At 34.7% G+C, this 23521-nt stretch overlaps 2 protein-coding genes across 4 annotated transcripts; one reads left to right on the forward strand and one right to left on the reverse strand.

Moving 5' to 3' along the window:
- Positions 1–33: 33 nt before the first annotated feature.
- LOC106171641 (triacylglycerol hydrolase DDHD2) lies at positions 34–9151 on the forward strand. Its single transcript, XM_013552083.2, has 20 exons — positions 34–225; positions 556–900; positions 1091–1498; positions 1680–1873; positions 2385–2525; positions 2672–2732; positions 2932–3021; positions 3237–3378; positions 3677–3779; positions 3948–4053; positions 4304–4407; positions 4687–4827; positions 5395–5490; positions 5698–5828; positions 5948–6173; positions 6412–6423; positions 6654–6744; positions 7075–7266; positions 7469–7601; positions 8031–9151. Exons 1-20 carry the CDS (start codon positions 69–71, stop codon positions 8401–8403), a joined length of 3246 nt encoding a protein of 1081 aa, XP_013407537.2. The 5' UTR covers positions 34–68; the 3' UTR covers positions 8404–9151.
- Positions 8471–23138, reverse strand: LOC106171652 (neutral alpha-glucosidase C-like). 3 transcript variants are annotated; one of them, XM_087001492.1, is made up of 22 exons: positions 23023–23138; positions 21582–21818; positions 21068–21241; positions 20686–20800; positions 20371–20440; positions 19931–20027; positions 19210–19311; positions 19011–19083; positions 18751–18891; positions 18303–18364; positions 17971–18048; positions 17453–17655; positions 13887–14110; positions 13235–13331; positions 12766–12926; positions 12205–12454; positions 11872–11948; positions 11288–11362; positions 10956–11069; positions 10615–10724; positions 10352–10446; positions 8471–9570 (listed from the first exon to the last, which is right to left on the reverse strand). In XM_087001492.1, exons 1-22 carry the CDS (start codon positions 23127–23129, stop codon positions 9452–9454), a joined length of 2781 nt encoding a protein of 926 aa, XP_086857618.1. In that variant the 5' UTR covers positions 23130–23138; the 3' UTR covers positions 8471–9451. The 3 variants fall into 3 exon arrangements, with proteins under 3 accessions (XP_086857618.1, XP_086857619.1, XP_013407547.2); XM_087001493.1 differs by lacking the exon at positions 23023–23138 and adding an exon at positions 22432–22736 and having other exon boundaries at positions 21582–21692; XM_013552093.2 differs by lacking the exon at positions 23023–23138 and adding an exon at positions 22432–22736.
- Between the last annotated feature and the right edge of the window lie 383 nt (positions 23139–23521).

The raw sequence follows: 23521 nt of genomic DNA on the forward strand, positions 1-23521 counted from the left end.
GCTTATAATATCTAAAAGAAATATCTCGCAATCTCGTGAACACTGACGTGGACTTCGATGTTGACAACATGGCGGACAGACGACAGACACCGCTTCGTGATGTTTCTCAAACACCACCTCCGCTTCTTTTAATGCCAGCAGGAACGGGATTAACTTATACCCCTTCTCCTAAAACAAACCTGCTTATGCCTGTTTTACAGTCTGAAGCGTCATTATTATCGGGTGGTGAGTTAAGATTCATACTCGTCTGTCATTCTGCAGCGGGCATTTGCCCCTTCATCGTAAAAGTGACGGTGTATTTTGTACCACTTTATGACATTTCGGTCAAATTACCACAATTGAAATGGACTTTGACCATATTATATTGATGGGCACTTATTAAATTAATTTGAACTGACTAGACAAGACAACTGCACGTTTGACAATTTAAATTGTTCCTCAAGATGGGGGGGGGGGGGGGGGGGGGGGGGGGGGGATACATCACTTCCTGATGGCTTATGCAGTCATAATGAGTAAATGTCTGAATGATAATCATATGCTGACGTTTATTTCTAGATGTTGATGATGGGGAAGCAGACAGTTTTGTTGGACAATCACCTCCTTACACTTCATCCTCTAATAGTAGCCAGCACTCAGCATATGGCTTATTCCAGCAGCCGCCAACAAGTTCATCAGATGATCCATTTGCCAATATTAGTCAGATGAACACCCAGATTGCCCCTCCACCCAGTTCCTCAAATGTGCCACCATATAGTGTAAATCAGGGGCCTCAAAGGAACCCCCCAGTGGCTCCAACAGGTTTTTACTCAGGACCTCCACCAGCTGGGCCACCCTCATCAGGACCACCTCCTACAGGACCTTCATCTACAGGACCACCACCTGCAGGAGCACCACCTATGGGTATGTACAGAATGATATTATCATAACAGAGATGGTTTTTTTTTTATTGTATGGCGTGCTGAGATAATTTGTTAGATAGTTTTCATCATCATACTCTCAAGGTAAATTTCATTAGAAAATGATCAGGTAATATATAATGAAAAGGTTAGTAGCAGCATGGTTTATTTATTTATTTATTTATTTTTACAAGGCGGGTCTTCTGGTGTCAATTATCACCGTCAAGGCAGAGAATTACGTTATGCCCAAATACCAGACTTGGTGGCCTCTCCTGTAGGTGTAGGGGGGCATGGACCACCACCTGGAATGCCCCCTTCTGGTCCACCTCCTCCACTTTCATCCTCCATGGGACAGCCATCAAATATATTCACACCACAAGGCCAGGCTCCAAGTACTCAGCCTCATTTCCATAGCGACAGCCAAAATGTGAACCTCCAGCCACATCTAGCGGGGCATCATGGCCAGCTACCAACTTCATCTTCAGTCTTCCAGCCTGTCAGGTCTCATTGGTTCTACAGCAAACATGTGGAAGGCAAGGAACTATGGAAGCCATTTTCATACAAAGATGCTGCACGCTTAGAGGATGCGCTGCATAGAAGAGGTTTGTATATATATCTTTAAATAAAGCAACTTTAGATAACAATTTCAAAATGCACAAGAGCTGAATTTGAAAGTAAACAGATATTCTAATTTCCAGGGACACAATTGCTATACATATTATCTATATATTTAGAGGACATGATCTACATTTCACCCATATCTTTTTTGTTGAATATTTGTAGCCACTGCCTCAGGTTCAGAAATCATAGTGCCAACACAGGGAGGAAGGTATGATGTGGATGTTATCAAACGACAACAATTTGCTGTATATTGGGATGAAGAACCCTCGTCAGTAACAAGAAGTTCTTGGTTCTACAAGCCCGAAGGTGCTGCCAGGTTCCTGCCATATGATGAACAGTTTTGTGCCAGGTTGGAGGTGAGTTCTTCCTGGTAGAAAAAGGAAGATAAAAATATATAAAATATTTTATGTTGTATCTTTATTTCTTTACTAATGATCTAATAGAGTTAATTTGCACATTTGCCCCTTAATATTTTTAGAACTTGTAAAAAATTTATTTCTCATTGCAATATATGAATTTTGTTAAATTGGGGGAAAACATATTGGAAAGAAAGGACAGTTACATCTGAAGAACTATAAGTAAAATTATTAAAATGTATAGTACATGTTATGTTGCTTTGGAAGACTATTATCTGACGTGGCTTATTTGCATGTGTCCCTAAATAATTTTAGAATTTGTAAAGAAAATCTATTTCTCATTGCAAAATTTCAATTTTGTTATATTGGAGAAGAACAGCTTGGAAAGAAAGGACAATTTCTCTTAAAGAGCTATGTGGATTATATATTGGTAAATATTTCATTGTTTGAAGCACCTTTTTGTTAAACACATGGCTTGGTATTAACTACCTCGTGTATCTTATAACAACAGGAAGAATACCAGGCAGCTGTGATGAACAATGTGTGGCCCAGGAAGCTTCAAATTGATGAAGGAACAATTGTCATGCACAGCCCATACACAATTGAACACTATTCTACAAATTCTATCCCAGATGAATATGGAACTATTCCTGTAAGTTTATATTTGAATAATGAAATAAGTGGAAAGGAAATTTGTTTTAGATTAGGTGTAGCTTATTGGCATGAATGTTTTACTTTAAACAGACAGAGACTTGAATTGTGATTTGCAGATTCAAATTTAAGTTCCATCTGTTTCAGCTGCATTCAAGAGCAAGATGTGTTATAAGAGGCACACAGGACTTTGAAGATATCGAAGAAGGTAAGACTATTTTCACTAATCACTTTGTCTATTCTTGCTGATTAGTTAACAGACCTTTGTAATTTTGTCCCTACAGGCTAAGCCAGGAGAGAGCAATAATTCTACTTATTCTACTATGTTTTTTGTTCATATGTGTACTACATCCCTGGTTGTCTTGCACTATTTTTTTCTAACAGTCATACAAACCCTAATCTTGTAGGTGAACCAGACCAGATAGACCACCTGGTGTTTGTTGTCCATGGCATCGGACCTGTGTGTGATCTAAGGTTTCGAGACATAAGGGAATGTTGTAAGTTGTTGGGTACTTCTTTGAGATAGCATAGTGTTTTATCAGAATTTATTTTTGTTTTCGTTTCTGATAGGCTGTATACTCAAGGTGATCTTTAATTCTAAAATGTAAGATTTTTAATGTTTTTATTCTATGATTTTCTCCAAGAATAACTGGTGGAAATAAGTAAAAGTTGTTGGCCTAATATTTTCATTCCATTTGTTCCAATGTTTTAGTGGATGATTTTCGGTCTGTATCACTGTCCCTGATGCAGTCTCACTTCAAACAGTATCTGGAGCGAGGACAAGCAGGACGTGTAGAGTACCTGCCCGTACATTGGCATAAAGCTTTACATGGAGAGGCAACAGGGGTTGACAGGTAAGACATATATTATTGAAATTAAGCTATAAATCTCATTTTTGTTACTTATATAAATGTTTTTGGTTCTCTGCTATTAAATTATACATTTGTGATAAATAGGTTCTTGGCAGTGAGAATGAGATTTTAACTATTTTAAATAACATAGAGTATAGCTTTATAATAACTCACAGAAAAATTATCTTGATTATTTTTATTAAGTATGATAGATGTGTATGTAGTATTTAAAATATGACCTCTTGTTTCTTTTCTTTTCTATATGTATGTATGTATGTATGTATGTATATTTTTCTTTTAGGAAACTAAGAGAGATCACATTAAAGAGTATTCCAAAGCTCAGACATTTTACTAATGACACGCTTCTAGATTTATTATTCTACACATCTCCAGTATACTGTCAGGTATGTATTAGATTTGAGAAGATGGCTAATAAATGACGAGAACAGTATGCATTAAAAATTCATTCAATCCAACTGTTGCTAAGCAATTATAGTAAGAAAAGTGAAACTCCAACATGTCTTAAAGTTTTATAGGAAAAAATAACACTTTTGTTACATTTCCCATTTCAGCAAATTGCAGACACAGTATCTGGTGAAATGAATAGATTACATGAGCTGTTTTTGCAAAGGCAACCAAACTTCAAAGGCAATGTGTCAGTGATGGGCCACAGTTTAGGTACATACTGTAGTCATGAGATGCTTGCCTTTAAAATACGTCAATTGTGAAGTCCAGAGAGAAGCGTAATGAATGAAATTTTCAAAGATATTCTGATTATCATTATCCAAAATAAACAGAATAAAAATCAATTAGTCATTTGAGACTGTAAATATTCAATGAAAAGAAAAGTAAATATGTCAAATAAATGCTGATATGTAATACCCCTACAAGAGTTAACATTTATTACACTCTGCTAAATGTGTTATAGGTTCCCAGATATTGTTTGACTTATTGTTACACCAGAAGGATAGTGAAGGTAAAGCACTTCCAGCAGTGCCACAAGAACAAGGGCAACTTACCTTTGAAAGAGAGGTGGGTTTATACGGAGTATTTTACAACTGGGAAAAGTCTTGATGCACATTTTTTGTGTCACATGCTTTTTTGATTAATTATTTTTGGTATCATGTCCTGAGAGTTCTATGTCAGTAACTGTTTATATCAGGATTGTTGACTTAAGATCTTTCTTAGTGAAAAGCTGTACCTTTCATGTTGCATGATTTATTGATTGTATTATGTAATATAAACACAGGGATTGTTTTGTTAGTTTTATAAAAGTTTGTTCGTGAAACATTTTGCATTTTATTCTTGAAGGTATCTCCATTGTCAGAAGAATCTCATGTGGAAGATGCAGATGAGGAAGAAGAAGAAAGTCTTGAGGCTTTGCTAGAGAAGCTAGGGCTGTCCAGTTTCTTGGAGACATTCAATAAAGAACAGATAGACCTTGATTCTCTGGTATGTATTGAATTTTCTTTAGAATGCTTGACAAGAATAAGTAGGAAAATGGCACTCATTAGAAAAAAGCTGCAGTTTTTCCTTGAATATATTAGTTTACAATGATTTTTTAAAATTTGGTGTTTGTTTTGCAATAGTTTGAAGGTGATTATTAAATTTTTATATATTGATGCTTGTCAAAGGAACATGTAAGTATAATGTGTGAGTCTGATTTGGCCGAAGACCTCACTGGCCAAATGCTTGAAGTGAACTTTGAGCAGGCTATGCTTACTTTTAATGGGCTGTTGCTATAATGACAAGCTTATATATCACTAAGCCATGTCTTCTTTTGAATAAGTATGTTTGTACAGTTCATAGTTTTGCAAAAAATGGAGTGGCCAGTGCAGCAAGTGTTAGAAAAAAATCACCAAAGGTTCAACATTACCAATAGATAATTATGAAATATTTAGCAATATGTAAATTTTTGCAAGTAATCAGATGAGATAAATGACCTTTGTTTGTGAAATGTTTCTTCTTTGTAAATCATGAATATATGTTAAAACCAGTTCGCTACATTTTTTATTATAGACTGAGATTGAAGAGTCTGACATCAAAGAGATGGGTCTACCAATGGGTCCAAGGAAAAAACTTCAAAAATACATAAGAAATAAAAAAGAGAAAGAGGTAGGCAAAGGTGACTTATTAATCTTTCAAAATTTATTTCAATTATTTTACTTTTTGTTAAAGTTGAATAAAATGGACTTTGCTTTCTGCCTAGATTATAATAGCTAGGGCAGCCTTTACATCTAAAAGTTTTGGAGTAAGTAGGCCAACCTTTACATTGTCACCTGATAATTTTGGAGTATATCAAGTATGTCTCTTGCCTTTCAGAAGAAAAAACAAGAAACAGCAGCAAGTAAATCAAAACGAGAAGCTGCTCAAAAGATAATAGAAGAACAGAAGCAAGCAGCTAGTGAAGCTACATGTAAACTGAATAGCAATGGACAGGGGATTACGCAGGAGTGAGTGTAGTTAACTTCTTTATTAGCTGGACTGTATGTATATAGTTATATCATTCATTCAAATACAGCATCATTTAATGATAACTGCCTTGTATATAAGGAATGTGCTTAATTTACAGGCATCCACTTTTGAAGCAAGCATCCAGCACTAGTATATCATATGTGACTGGTCTAGCAGGTACGGGTCAGCCTTGTGTCAGCTACCCACAGCTACAGTTTGAAATGGCCAACTTCTTTGCATTAGGGTCACCTATTGCTATGTTCATGACTGTGAGAGGAGTAGGATCTATAGGGGAGGAGTACAGGCTACCAACCTGTCCAGGATTTTTCAATATTTTTCATCCAGTATGTTGTTTTTGATTAAATTGCCTTAATAAACACAAAGTCAAATTAATTCCGTAATTTACCAAAAAGCTGTCATTTTGACCATTTAGGATACATAAATGCCATTGTCAAATGTCTGTCAAATCATCCAGCTTTAGTGTAAGGTCTTGAGAAAGATATACAACCTGTTTTTTAATGAGAATGTTTTTAGTCTATTTTGTTGTTTCAACTTTATTGATTTTTTTCTTCTTTTTTTTAGTTTGATCCTGTGGTAAGTACTTGATTTAAAATTTCTAGTTTTGATACATTATTTATTATTTAAACTTCGAAAAGTTCTTGCATGACAAACATAGGTAATTTAAAGGATAATTTGGATCGTTCATATATGTTTTTCATGGTGCCAAATGTTACAGTAAAACAAAATTAAATAGTTATAAGTGGCATTGTGCAGTTAAAATGAAATTCAGCCATAAATTTAAACAAGTTTCCTTCCTTTACAAGGCCTATAGAATAGAGCCTTTGATCAACCCTAACTATACCATGAAACCAGTGTTGATGCCACATCATAAAGGAAGGAAAAGATTGCACTTGGGTAAGAGTTATTATCATTTCTGTAAAATTTGTAAAGAGACTGGTACAGACAGGTTACTTCCATAGGAGCTTCAGAATCTGGGTTGATTCAGGCATATCTTCAGTCAAGGATTTCTTTAAATTTTCTGGTGAAGCTGGTCATAACATAATGGTACACAGGATAATATCTCAATTTCTGCCTTTGCCTGATCCTGTGGTTTCATGTGCATTTACCCCTGTAAATGATAGTTTTTGAAAACCATCATGATTGTAGTTTTTCATCTTTGCAATTTAATTTGGTAACAAATGTTAATTGTCGATATAAATCATTTTGACAATTCTGCCATTCCAGAGCTTAAAGAAAGTTTGAGTAGATATGGTGCAGATCTCAAGCAGAAGATAGTTCAGTCTCTGAAGGGCACATGGAATATGATTAATGACTTTGCTAGAGCTCACAGGTCCACACCAGAGGAAATAGTAAATAGTGAGGTAGATAGTGTAATAAGTGACTTGGCCAAGCAACAGGAGGAAACTGAACAGGCCTGTAAGTACAGTTGCTAGTTGATGATATATAATTTTGTGATGGGAAATGTGATGAGCATAGCAATTTATATTGCTTTTTTTTAAATCATTGTCATCAGTAAAAGAAGTTAAATAATAGTGACCTATCCATAACTTTCAAAAATCATGTTCTTAGTGTTCCTACAGTGCTGCTAAAATACTTATCAAGGACATCTTTGTTTTAGCTGTGGCTTCAGAAGAGGAAATTATTGTAGGTAGTATGAACCAAGGAAGAAGGATAGACTATGTGCTGCAAGAAAAACCTATTGAAAGTTTCAATGATTACTTGTTTGCCCTTGGAAGCCATGCCTGTTACTGGTAAATTGTCATTTAATTTACATGCTGGCACTATGTGTCTGTCCATGGCATCGTCAACCAACACATCTGTTGTTCACCCTCAAACTGCCAAACCATATTTTTTTGTTTTATGCTATATTTATTGTGTGGGTTTATCTGGTAAAATTGCAGACTGTGTTCTAAACTCCAGCATGATTGAATTATATCAACAAAAATAGGATTTTTCGTTTGTTGGATGTATTTTGTGACATTTTCTCCCCCATTTGGTGCCTGTAAATTTTCTAGCTTTGCTGTCTAGGTTACATTTGTTTCAGTGACTTTTTATTTTTATAGCCCTGTACATATGTAAAAAAAAAAAATTGAAAATCTTTCATGAACTTGTTTTTTTAATTTATGTCTTCTCATAATCCTTGCAATTTACCAAACTCCAATTTTTTCAACAATATCCAGGGAATCAGAAGACACTGCACTGATGATCCTTAAAGAAATATATCTGCCATTGGGAATGACACCAGTTATGCCAGGATCTGACCTCACAGCCAACAGATTTCCACGGCCTCCCAGTCAACAGTCATTAGGACCTTCTCCAACAATGCTTGGTGCTCCTCCCAGAGGCCCCCCCATGGGTCCACCATCAGGTCCTCCCCCTGGACACCCATCAGGCGCTATGTCTGGACCAGCAGGTTATTCAGCTGGGCCTCTGCCAGGCAATTATGCAGCAGTATCCAGAGGATCACCACCTCCACCTTACACAGCTCAGCAGGCTCCAGCAGCAGCCCCACCATCAGGGCCTCCTCCACTTCAAGGATTTGTAAGAAGGTGAAATGTGAAGGACTTGAGGTTTTTTTCAGTCTGGATTTTTTTGGGCTGTTACTTTTCTTTTTGAAAAAATGTCGTCTTTCATTTTACATTAAAAGCAAGTTGTGAATATAGATAGTTCAGTAGAAAAATGTTAAGGACGAAAAGATGACAGGTTCGGAAATTCAGTATTTTATTTATTTTTGGCAAATGCATCACAAATACACACACACAGCTACTTCTTGGCCAGCTTCATGGCAACCAGTCAGAATTATATTGAAGAGATCTCCAATGAATTGCTTTAAGTTAATTAAAGAAATCTATCATGAAACTGCATGTCAATGTACCCATTGTAACTGAATTATGTATATCTACCAAACATGATATATTAAGTATCATAGTTCTTAACACTCAACATAATGAAAATTACCATTTAAAGGAACTGCAGGCTTAGCCAAAAATGTGAAAATATGTTTATACATATTAGGTTCAAGAGAGACATTGTTATATCCATTGGGTTAAATGATATCACTAACATATTTATCTTTTTGTTATTGTATTCCATTAAATGAGAAATGCCTAAACTATCTTCAAAGTTTTTGGGAAATACGTTAATATGTATTCTTCAGAACATCACAAAAGCCTTTATTATGACAGAGTTACTGCCATTATTATTCAGTAATTTGTGTGTACATATATTCAAGTTGCCATCTGCTTTGGTGCTGTAAAGCTATTAGATAAAACAAGTGAATAAAAAGAAGTGCAATACCAAACTGGATCTATTTTTACTCGTGGAATTGCAGCTTAAAATGACTTGTTTTACAAAACAAACAATAGTTTGAGCAAAATGACAGTAAAATTTCTTAATACAAATTGCATAAAAGTTTTTGCTAAATACACATTTCTTCACAAGGCATGCACTCGACACTCCTATGTAATGAAAATGCTGTACACTAACAAAACTAAATGTAGCTTAGCAAAAATTATTTCAACTTCCATGTTATAAATCAGAAATTTACATGTCCAGTTTTTAGCATTTCATTTGGCAAGACTTCTCTGCAGATTTACTGGTACTAGGAGTTGTAGTTCAGCTGTATAGTCCACGGTTTCCACACTGGCACTTCCATCACAGGTAACGTCAAACATTTTGTCCCAGAGTTGTAGGTGAGCTGCAGTTCTGTAGAGGCAGATTCTAGAAGAAAAAAAAATGAAGTGGATTAGTGCTGCAAAAAAATTTGCAATTTGTCAGCTTTTTGTTATGTATTGTGTAATAAAGAGTCAAAAATGGAAATGAACTCGAGTCAGTGCAGTTTGTCAGATTCAGTCCCTCACTATGTTCTTAATCTCAGAATGGAGCAAACTGGACATTTAAAATTGTTCTGTCGATATTTTTCCCATCTTAACCATTTTTTAGTTGATCATTTAAAAATGACATAAATTGGTTATTGTGTATTATGTAATAAGTGTTGGAAATGAAAATTACACATTTCAGTACTTGTGTACATATTGGCATTTATAAGGTGTGACATCAAATTTCCATGGGCCTTAAGACCTTTGCTAGTCACATTATCCAAATATCTGTGTTACCTGCATTGAACAATTTAAAATTAATGTTATTATAAGCTGTTAAGCATTATGTAACACTGTATCAAAATTGATACAAATTTTGTGTACTGCCACTACAAATGCTCTAAAAGGAAAACTGCCTTACTTATGTATATTTATAGTTACAAAAATGAATTACATACAGCTCAATTTGGTATACGAGCTTGATTGCATCATTTTTTCTTTCTTGTTTTCTGCACATTTGACAGCTTTGCTGCCTTGTTTCTAATTGTACTTGCTGAAGAGCGCAAAAGACAAAACTGTGCCATGACAAGATTACCCACATCCTTGGATATGGCACTTGGAGATGACACAAGATTAGCCCATATACTTATAAACTATTGTTTCAAAATCCTAGGGAAGCCCACCTTGAACTAATGTTGCAGACACTGGCCTTTTTTCCATTCCAACTATGTACATTTTGTTCACTGAAGACTGGGGTTTATAGTTGCAAGAATTCACTCTGAAAAGACCAAAAAATGTTCAGTTCATCTCTTGTTATGGCCTACATCTCTTTGTCTTTGCTACTTTGAAATAATCAGTGATGTAATTTATTTTTCAAAATCTAAACTAGCATATCTGAGCAGAGAAAAGAGAAAATGAAAAAAGTATGTTTGTCTCAATATCTAACCTGCACTCAATTCTATCTTCTTTGAAAGAGTATTCCAAGTAAAGATAATTCCCAGATTTATAATCAAATGAATGTCCATCATCTATATAAAGTGTGCCACATGCAGCTCCCTGTAAATTAAAAAAAACATTGACCTTTATGATAAATATTTTATGAAAAACAACTATTTCAGTGGTATAAGTATATGAAGACTGTAATTTAAAGTACATCAATTAAATAAACAGTAATATATTTTCTAAAATATTCTATCAAAATGACTCTTTAAGTTTGATATGAAAAATAATTTCAGCTTATATTTTTAAAAAGCCTCACTGTAACACTTTCAACCTATAGACTAGTACCTGAGAATCTAAAGCAATATAAAGAATTACAGGATCATCTTTCATGAGCTCTGATGACAGCTGAATCTTTGCCTTTCGAGGGATAATAGTCCCTCCCCTCTGAAACACTGGAGTCTGGAAATATTCAACATAACCCGATTATTTAATGCGTCAAAATAATTACTCAAAAGGTTTGGAAACAAAGGCTTTTGTGGATATTTCATTTGATCATTTCAAGACAATGATCAAATGGTATGAATAATAATGTGGGTTTCTTTCAATAAATATGAAATTTTAAACTGTCTTGGGTAGATTTACCATACTTAGACTAAAAGAATCGTATCAATCATTACCTTTTTAAGTGTGACTGCAACCTCATGTCTCTGTCCACCATTCAAGGCTAAGTTACTGTCAACATCATACCAGAGCTACAAGTCAAATGAAGATTTTGAATATATAAATGATCTTTGAAATCTAAATTTAGGATATCGATTACTGTATTAGATTAGACCACAAATGTGGCCATAATATATTCATGTCAAAGCATGGTAAACCAAAATGTAAACAAATCATGTACATTTTGGGCATATTTCCCTGAGTTTCAGTCTACTGGAAAGCCACCTCTATCATCAGGCCACCATGCCTTCCCACTGAACCTTAATGAAGAGTTGCCATCATTACTCTGAAGTGCAGGGTGAGGCAGAGAGACTGAATCAAACTAATCTATTTTTTAAGGTGAAATGGAACAAGTCCTTATGATCTCAAAAAAGCCTATTCACACTTTTGTCTGATAACCACAAGAACTTTTTTCATCAAAAGACCACATTACAGTAAGACCCCAGCTTTGCCTTGGATACTTGAAAAACACAATAATTTTATGAATACTCAAAAGATCTTGCATAATTCAGACATTCTGATGTTTGACCACTCTCCTCACCTCTTTCTCCCCTGGACAATAGACTTCAACTGATTTAGCAGCAGCAGTAGTTACAGGGTGAACCAAAAGAGCATTTCCTGGAAGCAAAAAAAAAAAAATAATAAAAAATAAAAAAATCACCATGAATTAAGGATTGTGGAGAAGACAAACCTCACTTATACATACAGATTTACCCAAAGAAACACAATAATTGCAGTTAAATTGCATGCCATCTTAAGTGGGTTGCACCCCCCCCCCCCCCCCCCCCCCCCCCAAATAAACTAACAAGTACCAATTTTCTATGTAGCACTTCTAAATGCAATTAGCCTACTTTCATCATAAAATCTTGACTACCTATCATAAAACAATCTTCCACTGTAAATGTCTGCTCTTCTTTAGGAAACTCCACCCACAAGGGTCTTATAACTGGCCTACAGTGAATTTCAGCCTCATAGAATAGTGTATACCAGTATGGCAGCAGTCTATATCTGGCATAGATGGCTTGTCGGATGGCCTCTAGGTGTTCAGGAGGCTGAAGATAGGGCTCTCTTCTTTTGCTTCCTTTTGTTGAATGCTCTCTAAAGAATGGTTGGTATGCAGCAGTCTGCAATATAAAATACACTGTATTTTGCACTTTGTTTTTTTTTTCAATGTTTGTGTAAATATATAATCCCACTGAACATCATCAAGATGAATGCTTAAATGTCTATTTATAGTCTACAGCCTTAAGTCTCAAATCCCAGTGACACAAATGTTGTTTCTTTCCTCTCAGCCTGAGTCTAAAAGTCTAAAAATATCTTAATCCAAAAAAATATTCGGAAACAAATCACTTCAGAATTGAATTCATAAAGGAAAGGAATACAACATCAACAAACCCATATAAACTTACGATCTGACTGTAATAAATGATATTACCTGGTACCACCTTGTAAGCAGTTCTGCAGTTGGTTCCCCTTCAAATCCCCCTACATCTGTCCCACACAAATTGATACCGAAGAGATTGAGTGTCATCAGCATTGGCATTGAGAGTTTCAGGTGTTCCCAGCTGGCAACATTGTCCCCTGTCCATACAGCCCCTAAAACACAATGTTCACAATGTTCCAACCAAAATATGGCAGTGAGTTTTTCTAAGGTGTAAAATTTGTATTAGCAAAAACTTGGTAATAAACTAGTTATCCCATTAACTGATAATATTAAAACAAAACCAGTCACAATTTTCATAGTTGAATATTTATTCCATGTGTCAATTCAGCTTATATGTTTTTCTCTACAAAAACATAACCGACATATTATATCATTTCTTATTAATTTCAATGTAAGCAATAATATTACACCTATTTTTAGCTATTATCATATTCTACACATGACTTTCATCTGTACATACCCCATCTCTGTGAACCAGCAAAGAAGCTTCTTGACAGCACAAATGGTCTCTCTTTTCCAGATGACCTGTCTAAAAGTCCCTTATAGGTTGCCATTTGCTGAAAATATATAGGATTATTGTGTGATAAGTATAATTGAAAGTAAAGCATGCATGCAAATGATATAAACCAGTAGACCCTTGCACCTGCCCAACATATTTCCATAAACACTGTCTATCAACTGAAAGAAAACAAGACACTTTCCATACAGGTAATAAACCAACTTAAGTCTTCTAAAACAACCTGGTGCATTCTATATACACTGTGTACTAACCTGGTACATTCCATACATACTGTGTACTAACCTGGTACATTCCATATATACTGTGTACTAACCTGGTACATTCTATATATACTGTGTACTAATCTGGTGCATTCCATATATACTGTGTACTAAACTGGTACATACCATATATACTGTGTACTAACCTGGTACATTCCATACACACTGTGTACTAACCTGGTACATACCATATATACTGTGTACTAACCTGGTACATTCTATATATACTGTGTACTAACCTGGTACATACCATATATACTGTGTACTAACCTGGTACACTCCATACACACTGTGTACTAACCTGGTACATACCATATATACTGTGTACTAACCTGGTACATTCCATACACATTGTGTAAATCCCTGTGCTCCCATCCCTTGTAATGAACTGCGTCCTTGGTCATAGTAGTGTCTGGGTTACCAAAGATGGAAGGTTCATTCATGTCATTCCATATATGCAGCTGTAAAGTAGATCCTTGGTATTTCTCCAAGGAAAATTGACTGGCCCAGTAATCACGTACCTCAGGATTGGTGTAGTCAAGCCAGCAGCTGTCACCTTTTGTAACAAGGCAGCAAAGCTGTCAAATGTACAGACAAAAAACAGGAAATAACTATGCACAAAATAGGCTACTGTCAATTCTGATGCAAAAGCACATTATGTTAAACTGCAAATTCAACATCAAATTTTAATTATCCTCAACAGGTAATACCAATGTAATTAAAATATGTGACAAGTTTACACTTTGAAAATGTATAACTTCCAGAAAAAGAAGTCACTTAGACTGCTTTTCCAACTCAGACTGCATTTTAGTCCTGTATTTCTTTTTTGAAAGTTCGGCAATCATAATGGTCATCATGGCAGCAGCACCCAAAATTGTGTTTTCTTCTATTCTGATGCAATATTACATAATGGTTAACAGCATAATGACCGTCAATTTTTAATAATAAAATATACGTATCATGGATTTTCAGAAAATGTGACTAGCATGGGTCTTCAAGCCCGTGGAACTTCAAAGTCACACCTTGAAAATGCCAATATGTGAAAAATTAAATTTTCACAAAATAACTGTTTAACTGGCAGTAAGAATTACCAAACAGACTGTATTTCCTACTGAAGCTGTATTTTAGTCCCATGTTTCTTTCCTGTAAGTTTGAGAACAGTAAATGACATGGTTTTTCTTAAATGGTCATCATGGGAGCAGTGCCCAAAATAGTTTTTTTTTTTTCAAATTTTGATGCAATATTACATAATGTTTAACAGCATAATGACCATCAACTTTAATAATAAAATATTAGTATTATGGATATTCAGAAAATGTGACTAGCAAAGGTCTTCAGGCTCATGGAACTTCAGTCACAACTTGAAAATGCCAAAATGTAAACGAGACAGCACTGATCTGAAATGTTTTTTTTCCATTTTTAACAATTTTTAACATAAAACAAAATTAACAGTTTTCTGCCGTTTTTATATTATCAACTAAGAAAATTGATGAGATGGGAAAAATATCAACAGAGCAGTGTTAAATGTCCAATCTCTTCCATTCTGAGATTCTGAACATAGTGAATGATTGAATCTGACAAACTGCAATGATATTTCCATTTTTGAAACTTTATTACACAATACACGAGAACAAGTTTACCATCATTTTTACATAATCAACTAATAATGTTGTAAAATTGCAGGAAATGCCAAACAAACACTTTTACGTATCTTATTAGTTCAATAATGAAACTGTTTACATGCCTAAGAATTAAATCTGAGAAAATGTGAAAAAAACTGCATTTCTTTAAAATAATGGCCCGATTATGCTGATTTTTGAACTCAACCTGTGTTTTAGCAGAAATGACCACTCCTGTGAGTTTAATGACAATTGGCCTATCTGTTTTTCTTATATTGTGTTTACAGTGTTGCATATATGCTGAAAAGTGAAAAAACAAAAAGCATAACTACTAAAATAGTGGTCTGATCATGCCGGTTTTCGAACTTGACCTGCGTTATAGTAAGATTGATTACTCCTGTGAGTTTCATGACAAAAAGCTTATCGGTTTTCCTTGAAATGTGTTTACAGTGTTGCATATATGCTGAAAAGTGAAAAAACAGCATAACTTCTACATTAATTGCCCGATCATGCTGATTTTCGAACTTGACCTGCATTTTATGAATATTCATCAGCTCTGTAAATATACAGCCAAAAAGTAAAACTGCCTTCCACTTATCATGTTTACAATGAAAGTGCATGGCACCAGCGACAGCGACAGTGACGGCAACGACGGCGACGACAGACGCAGGTGATGGCAATATGTACAGACACATCTGTACATATTAACTGTACTGTTTGAGAACAGTAAGTGACATGGTTTTTCTTAAATGGTCATCATGGGAGCAGTGCCCAAAATAGGTTTTTTTCAAATTTTGATGCAATATTACATAATGTTTAACAGCATAATGATCATCAATTTTTAATAATAAAATATTAGTATCATGGACAAATAGTAAACGTGACTTACAAAGGTTTTTAGGCCGATGGAACTTCAAAGTCACACCTTAACAATGCCAAAATGTAAACAAGACTGCACTGTTCTGAAATGGGTTTATTTCCATTTTTAACACTTTTTTTAACATAAAACAAAATTAATAGGTTACTGCCATTTTTATATGATCAACTAAGAAAATTGATGAGATGTGAAAAATATCAATAGAACAGTGTTAAATGTCCAATTTCTTCCATTCTGAGATTCTGAACATAGTGAATGATTGAATCTGACAAACTGCAATGATATGAGTTTATTTCCATTTTTGACACTTTATTACACAATACACGATAAGTTTACCATCATTTTTACATAATCAACTAACAATGTTGTAAAGATTCAGGAAATGTCAAACAAACACTTTTACGTATCTTATTACTTAAATAATAAGGCTATTAACATGCCTAAGAATTAAATCTGAGGAAATCTGAGGAAATGTGAAAAAACAGCATAACTTCTAAAATAATGCCCCGATTATGCTGATTTTCGAACTCAACCTGCATTTTAGTAAGACTGACCGTTCCTGTGAGTTTAATGACAATTGGGCTTTCTGTTTTTCTTATATTGTGTTTACAGTGTTGCATATATGCTGAACAATGAAAAAACCGCATAACTACTAAAATAGTGGCCAGATCATGCTGATTTTCGAACTTGACCTGCGTTTTAGTAAGATTGATTACTCCTGTGAGTTTCATGACAACAGGCCTAATGGTTTTCCTTAAAATGTGTTTACAAGGTTGCATATATGCTGAAAAGTGAAAAAACAGCATAACTTCTACAATAATGGCCCGATCATGCTGATTTTCGAACTTGACCTGCGTTTTATGAATATTCATCAGCTCTGTAAATATAAAGCCAAAAAGTAAAACTGCCTTCCACTTATCATGTTTACAAGGAAAGTGCACGGCGACGGCATCGGCATCGGCATCGGCATCGCCATCGGCATCGGCATCGGCGACGACAGACGCAGGTGATGGCAATATGTACAGACACATCTGTGTCTGTACATAAAAATTGATGCCATTGTCGAGAAAAAAATAATGATGCAGGGGCGTTACCAGACCATTTAAAATTGTACGCACAGATTTTGAAAATTCTCAGGTACGATTATATTCCGTGAAAAATACACTGAATTTATGGAGAATAACATCATGGTTGGCTCAAAAAATTGTACGCACAGTCCATCCGTGCGTATGCCTGGTTACGCCCCTGTGATGTAATTAAATCATGCTATTCAATCATAATAAAACAAGGCAGAAGAACATTTAATCTCATTAACAACAGTCTACTACATTAAAAGATTCACTTTTAAAAAAGTAATCTAGCATGTTGGCAAGTTGACACATCACAAAAAGTGAGACCTCACCTGGCCAGCACTCTCCTACACAATCTTTCCCTGTGAAATCCTTGATAAAGTAGCCTTTCTCAGTACCTTCTCTAAAAATGTGATAATCTGGGTCCTTTTTTATGTGTGGATCAACAATTGTCACCACCTTGTGTCCTTTTCTTCCCAAATCATTGATAAGGGCTTTGGGGTCTGGAAACTTGGCCTTGTCCCATGTGAAATATCTGGAATAAAGTTTACTTGATGATTTATTGAATTCTCCACATTACACACATTAATGCCTAAACAATGATCAAATCAGAATACTCATAAAAGAGATTTTGATTCCTATTACAATATAAGCTACTGAAAATGACATGCATGTGCTGTCCGAAAATAAATTACTGACAGAATCTTGAAACTCGGGGTGCCATGGTCAGACTACATGTATTGTTTTTTATGCTCTTTTGTGTCAGCATTGCAAATAAATAAACAAATGGTCGATACACTATCTTCTAGTGTTATCTAAATACATGTTTGGTGCCTGAATATACTTTTACCTTTTTCCATCTGTGTGCTCTATATCCAGCCATATGACATCATATGGGATCTGCTGTTCTTCCAAGCGAGCATCAACACTGCAAGATAACAAGGGTTGACAATATTAACTGAATGAATGAGCATTATAATCAACTTTTGTAGGTAAAAATAGACCATAAAAGTATGAAACTTTTGCAATTCAAGCATACAATACAAAGTTTTACAACAATTTTCAGCCTACAGAAATAAGACATATAGTTCCTTTTTTGAACTCCACTTTTCCAGGCAGATGACAATGGCCGCAAACATGTACATGTAGTACTTTTCAAACACAACAAACAATATAACTGACCTTCTGACATCTGCTTCATCATCATAATTCCACCTGCACTGGTGATACCCTAAGGCAAACAGCTGGGAAAACACAGAAATTTTATTTATTGAATATAATATTGATGATCCAATGCCAAAATCCTAAGCTTATCATGAATGATATTGGTTTAAAAGTTAAACAATTCATCATTTTTCACTTTCTGAAGAAGAGGAAGTATTTGAGATAAAAAAAAAGTACAAAAGGTTGGCATTAACATTTGTTGAAAAGCATTTAAATGACTTATCTCTGTAAAGATGAAGCCACGGGAATATTTGATACTACATTCCAAATTTCTTGGACTCTAATTATACATTTGGTGTGTGGCATGGTGTGGGGTCATTTCTCTTCAGACAGTACCACGCTTAAGTATACATGTCTACAATTGAATATTTTCTATTTAGTCTTTTCTGCCATATAATTAACTTACTGGAGGCAATGTGCTTTTTCCTGTCAAGTCTGCATACTGTTTGAATATGTCCCAAGGTGAGGGTCCAGGCATAAAGAACATGTCCATCACACCGCTCTCTGAGACCCAGTGGGTCATCACTTGGGGTCTTTCATTACGTGTCTGTAAAATTTTCAATTAATCAAAATTAACAACTTTAAAGGTCAAATAAGCACCATTCATATTCACACAATTTTTTTAACCTGCAATTATTTTGTAAATTATTTGCAATAATTACCCACCTTTTCCTGCTTGCTGATGCTGACCCAGGTTTCGGAAGCATTCAGCCACATGAGCCCTACTGTTATGTCTGGGCTGAAAATAACAATCAAAATGATCAACCAGAGAATGTGAGTGAAGATGACATGATTTCTGATCACTGACAAAACTAAAGGACAGCAATTTTAAGTGTGTATAACATTAGATGGAACTAAAATTTACCTGTGAGCAATTACAGCAGGTACATTCCCATACAAGGACATAGTGGAGCCAACAGCATAACCATAGTGATCTGCATTATATAACTTGATAGGGGAAGACATCCTAGAACGAAAGAAATATTTCCAAAGACCTAAATATATTCATACATAATGTAGTATAGCAATTAACTGTTCAAGTTGACAGTATTGTGAAAATGTTAAAATATTACTTTGTTAGATGAGGGGAATTCTACAGCATTTCCCCTCTGAGTGACATCTGTTCTCCCCCATAACATTTTGGACATTTCTGTGCTTATCAATGTACTTGAAAGGTGCCATTAGGTGCAGATGCTGAGTTTTTATCACATCTTCTTAAGTTATAAAAAGATAAAAGTATTTTAAACATGACCATAATGTGATGAAATATGTTAAAAACTATGGGGAGGAAAACTACAGAATTGTTCATAAATATCAAATAGAATAAAGTAGGATGTAGTTCTCATATCAATGTTTAGGGTAGAAACTGATGTACTGATAAGCAAAATTGTGTTTTCTGCAAGAATAACATAAATACTAAAAAGACTTCACCAGTGTTTTCATCACCCTCATTTTTCATCATCACATTTTTACATTTTTGTTGTCTTGCATTGTAAAATGATGCAATAAAGACTGTTCCCAGTATAATTAATTTAATCCTGCAACATGAACATGATCAAAGAAAACCACAAAGCCAGAAGACTTACTCTGTATTGTCCAGTGAGAGTCTAAGAGCATGTTCAGGTAGACCATAAAGATGTTGAAACCCATCAAAAACTACATCTGCACCAATAGAGCTTGGCCCTGCCATATAAAAGGGATCATATTTATTAGTAAAAATTTCAACTGAATTAAACAAAACTTCAATACATTAATTCAGGTGTAATAAATAACTGAATCAGTGGTATTTGCTAGGTACAGCACCTGAACATGTTAAATTAAATTACAAGAGCTGCACACTGAAATAACAAAAAGAAGACAACCTTGCCATCACACAATCTTTCCCTCATACACAAGCAAATTACAGTATATTCCTCTGTGAAAGAGTGTTGTTTCAGTTTGAAAATAATTGGAACAGTTACTGTAATTTAAAACAATTAAAATGATTTCCTTTATAAAGATGTATGATGACAAACTGAGAGCTTACCATATGGTTTAGAATCAACCACCCCCTGGTAGTCTTCTTCCCACAGACCTTGGTTCAGTTCAACAGTAGGCTACAAATTTATAATACAAAAAGCTGTAACTACATATGTTTCCATTCCTTCATCTGACATTCATGTCTAAATCAAATTGAACAACAAATAAAATATCATAGAAATGATCTGAAAATTATTTCAAAAATGTTCTGTGTTCACAAATTAAAGGTCAACAGTGCTATAGCAGGTATATTAAGGAATGAAGTAAAAATGTGCTTTGGTGTAAATTTATGCCAAGGAATATTGGTGTTTATTGTCCTTACTTTAAGATTTTTGCTGCCATCTTTGCTTTTGCTTTTCTTTAGTGGTGGTTCATCTTCTGTGCTATCAGATGCCTTTCTCTTGCCTGGTTGTAATCCAGTGACATTTTGCTGGGACCTAAGATTCAGATAAAGGAATCAATAATAGCATGAAATTATTTAACAGTGACTATTGCCCAATACCACCAAAACAACAATACCAATGTCCAATTCCTTGCAAGTTGCTGACATCTAAAATGACTTTTATAATTCTTTATAATCATAATTCATAACGTTAACATTTTACAATATTTCAGCGATGTCTTAATGATACATATTAACAGAATAGTTTTCTCAATATCTACTGTATATTCTTGCTGCATAAAAAGCTGCATAATGAACTTACATGTATGATTTCTTTCTGTAGCATTCAAACTTGAAGAAATTGTATGAATTGAGGCTAAATACTGTTTGGCCAGCACATGAAATCTTAGCAGTAAATGGCTGTGACACCACTGATAATTCTGAGTCATACAGCTTCAAGATCATGGCACTTGCTGATTGCTTTACAACAGTAATGCTGAAGTTTATAGAATAATATCCATTATATATGTATATCAACATGGCTTTCAGATCAATCTGCCTATTAATAAACATTTCACTAATGAAGATCAATGAAATCAATACAAGTCAATGTTTCAGAGTTGAAAATTTTCTGTTTTTCCCGAAAAAAAGTTCTCACTCATGAATCTATGACCTATCACTTCACTAATCAAATAAACCAATGACAAAATGGCCTTTAATTCATATTAATTCAAATTGTACATTCATTTGATAAATTCCAGGATTGTATAATATTTATATTAATAAAAAACCTTTTCATATTAAATTAAAATTTAAAAAAATATGCTAAAAGGTACCGGTATCCTTCAATATTCTTCTCCAGCACATCCCCTTCTGGTATGGAATACCTAGGCCTCAAAGGCTGGGCCTCATCAACTGTCACCCTGATGGCACCATTCTTGTAGAATCTGAATTGGAGGATCAACTTATCACTGCCATCATCTCTGTTCAAAGGTATCTTGGCCACATTGTCCTCAATTTCAGCATCTCCAATACAAGCTGTATACTTCAGCACTAGACCATATTTCTGCCTCCTGCACATAACAAATAGGAAAGATATACATGTACATCTACAATGAATGTAACCTATCTGTTTTATACATAGTACTAATTAATATCTGTTGTATACATGATACATGTGGATGTGCATTTTACATGCATATATTATAATGTCTTTTCCCAGTACATACAGCCTGTACATGTATGTATGTTGAATTTCATATGTAAATCATTTGTCATAATATATCAGTGAAGCTCTAAAGTATATAAATATGTTACTTCTTTGGCAATGACAAGTCACAATACATGTACATGTACTGTATAAGCATTAAATTTAAAACCGGTCTTTAATCTGAAAATAATGATATCATACAGTAGATCTATGTAGTTTGTCATTTTAAAAAGTTTCCAGGTTCTCCTCTGTCAAAAAAGCTGAAAACCTTAAACAGAAGAACAAGAACAAATAATTTTCATGTCCACAGCTGTAACTTTTAATTGTATTGACATGTTAATCATCAGTTATAACCGCCTTGACTACAGACACTATATAATGACTCTTTTGAGTCGGCCTACAATGTACATGAACATGGTGAAATTTTTATCTAACCTCAGCGTACCCAGAGATTTGTAATCCAGCGTTATTATTACCTGAAGAAGCTAGCATCATTGCAGGTCCTGAACTTTGCCATGATAACAGTATACTCTTTTACTTTCCCCACCTAATGATTATATGTTTTTGCACCATCAAAACCGCAGCAAGAATATGACGACTCCCGCTCACGCCATACCAAAATCACACAATCATCAAACTAGCAAATCATTCTGTAGTCGATATGTGCAGATTATAAAAATCAGTACACCAATCCCCAGACATTGCACCTGGCTAACATATTTCGTTACATTTGCGTGCCCGACATCCGCTTAAAGGTGAAAACGACTGCAAGTGCTGCCCTCTTTTAGCCTTAGAGCGAAGCAACTTTCCAATCTATTATGTGCGTACAGCTACATGTACATTGGTAGTTTATCCGTGGTTCTGTTTCAGTTTATGATGTCAACAAACCAGGCAGAACTATTACATGTATATGGCCTTCAGGCCATTAAAACGATTGAATGTCCCTTTGAACACTTTTCTCTAATTAATTAATACACGAACGAGGGGGGGGGCGTTTTAACGTTTTTAATTAAAAAATATAATTTATCGAAGAAATGTTTTCTTTCGAGTTATTGAAATTTTCTTACCTTTTCCGTTTGTTGCATAAAAAGATGATTGAAGTCACTTGAGTGATATCGATAATGTTAACAATAAGAAAAAATGAAGCATATGTATCAGTAACAGGCGTATACATATAGGTAATTTTCTGGGTTTGCGTGTATCGAAAACAGCCGTCTTAAAGTCGCATTCGAACCGGTCTCCCATTGCGCAAACATTTGAACTGGGGGGGAATTACGGCTCCATTTTATAAATGATAAGCTAAATTTTAAAATATTATAATAATGCTGGGGTTATAATCCCATCCGCAGTGGAACCTTCAAAGTGGAACCTTCAAACAGAGCTACAGGTAGCTTTTTACTGATATAAATAAGTTTTTTTTTAAACCATCGTTTTCAGAGCAATTTTTGTAATAAAACACGTTTTCTTACTAATACTGTATCCAGCTGGTTATCAGAACAATAAATATTACAACTAACCATAGTTTAAACTTAGTTAAACTTGTCCTCTATTAAAAGAAAAGCGAAA

The sequence above is a fragment of the Lingula anatina genome, chromosome 1 (genome assembly GCF_051362555.1).
Source record: "Lingula anatina isolate TDL-2025a chromosome 1, LinAna3.0, whole genome shotgun sequence".
Classification (NCBI taxonomy): domain Eukaryota; kingdom Metazoa; phylum Brachiopoda; class Lingulata; order Lingulida; family Lingulidae; genus Lingula; species Lingula anatina.

Excerpts from the sequence above, each read along its gene's own strand:
- LOC106171641 (XM_013552083.2), top strand. The coding sequence starts at position 69 with ATGGCGGACAGACGACAGACACCGCTTCGTGATGTTTCTCAAACACCA. Across the intron at positions 5,829-5,947 it reads GGACAGGGGATTACGCAGGA|GCATCCACTTTTGAAGCAAG; the intron begins GTGAGTGTAGTT and ends CTTAATTTACAG. Across the intron at positions 7,267-7,468 it reads GGAGGAAACTGAACAGGCCT|CTGTGGCTTCAGAAGAGGAA; the intron begins GTAAGTACAGTT and ends TCTTTGTTTTAG.
- LOC106171652 (XM_087001492.1), bottom strand. The coding sequence starts at position 23,129 with ATGTATACGCCTGTTACTGATACATATGCTTCATTTTTTCTTATTGTT. Across the intron at positions 11,363-11,871 it reads ATTGTCCAGGGGAGAAAGAG|CTCTGGTATGATGTTGACAG; the intron begins GTGAGGAGAGTG and ends TTTGACTTGTAG. Across the intron at positions 11,070-11,287 it reads TTGCAGTCACACTTAAAAAG|ACTCCAGTGTTTCAGAGGGG; the intron begins GTAATGATTGAT and ends GAATATTTCCAG.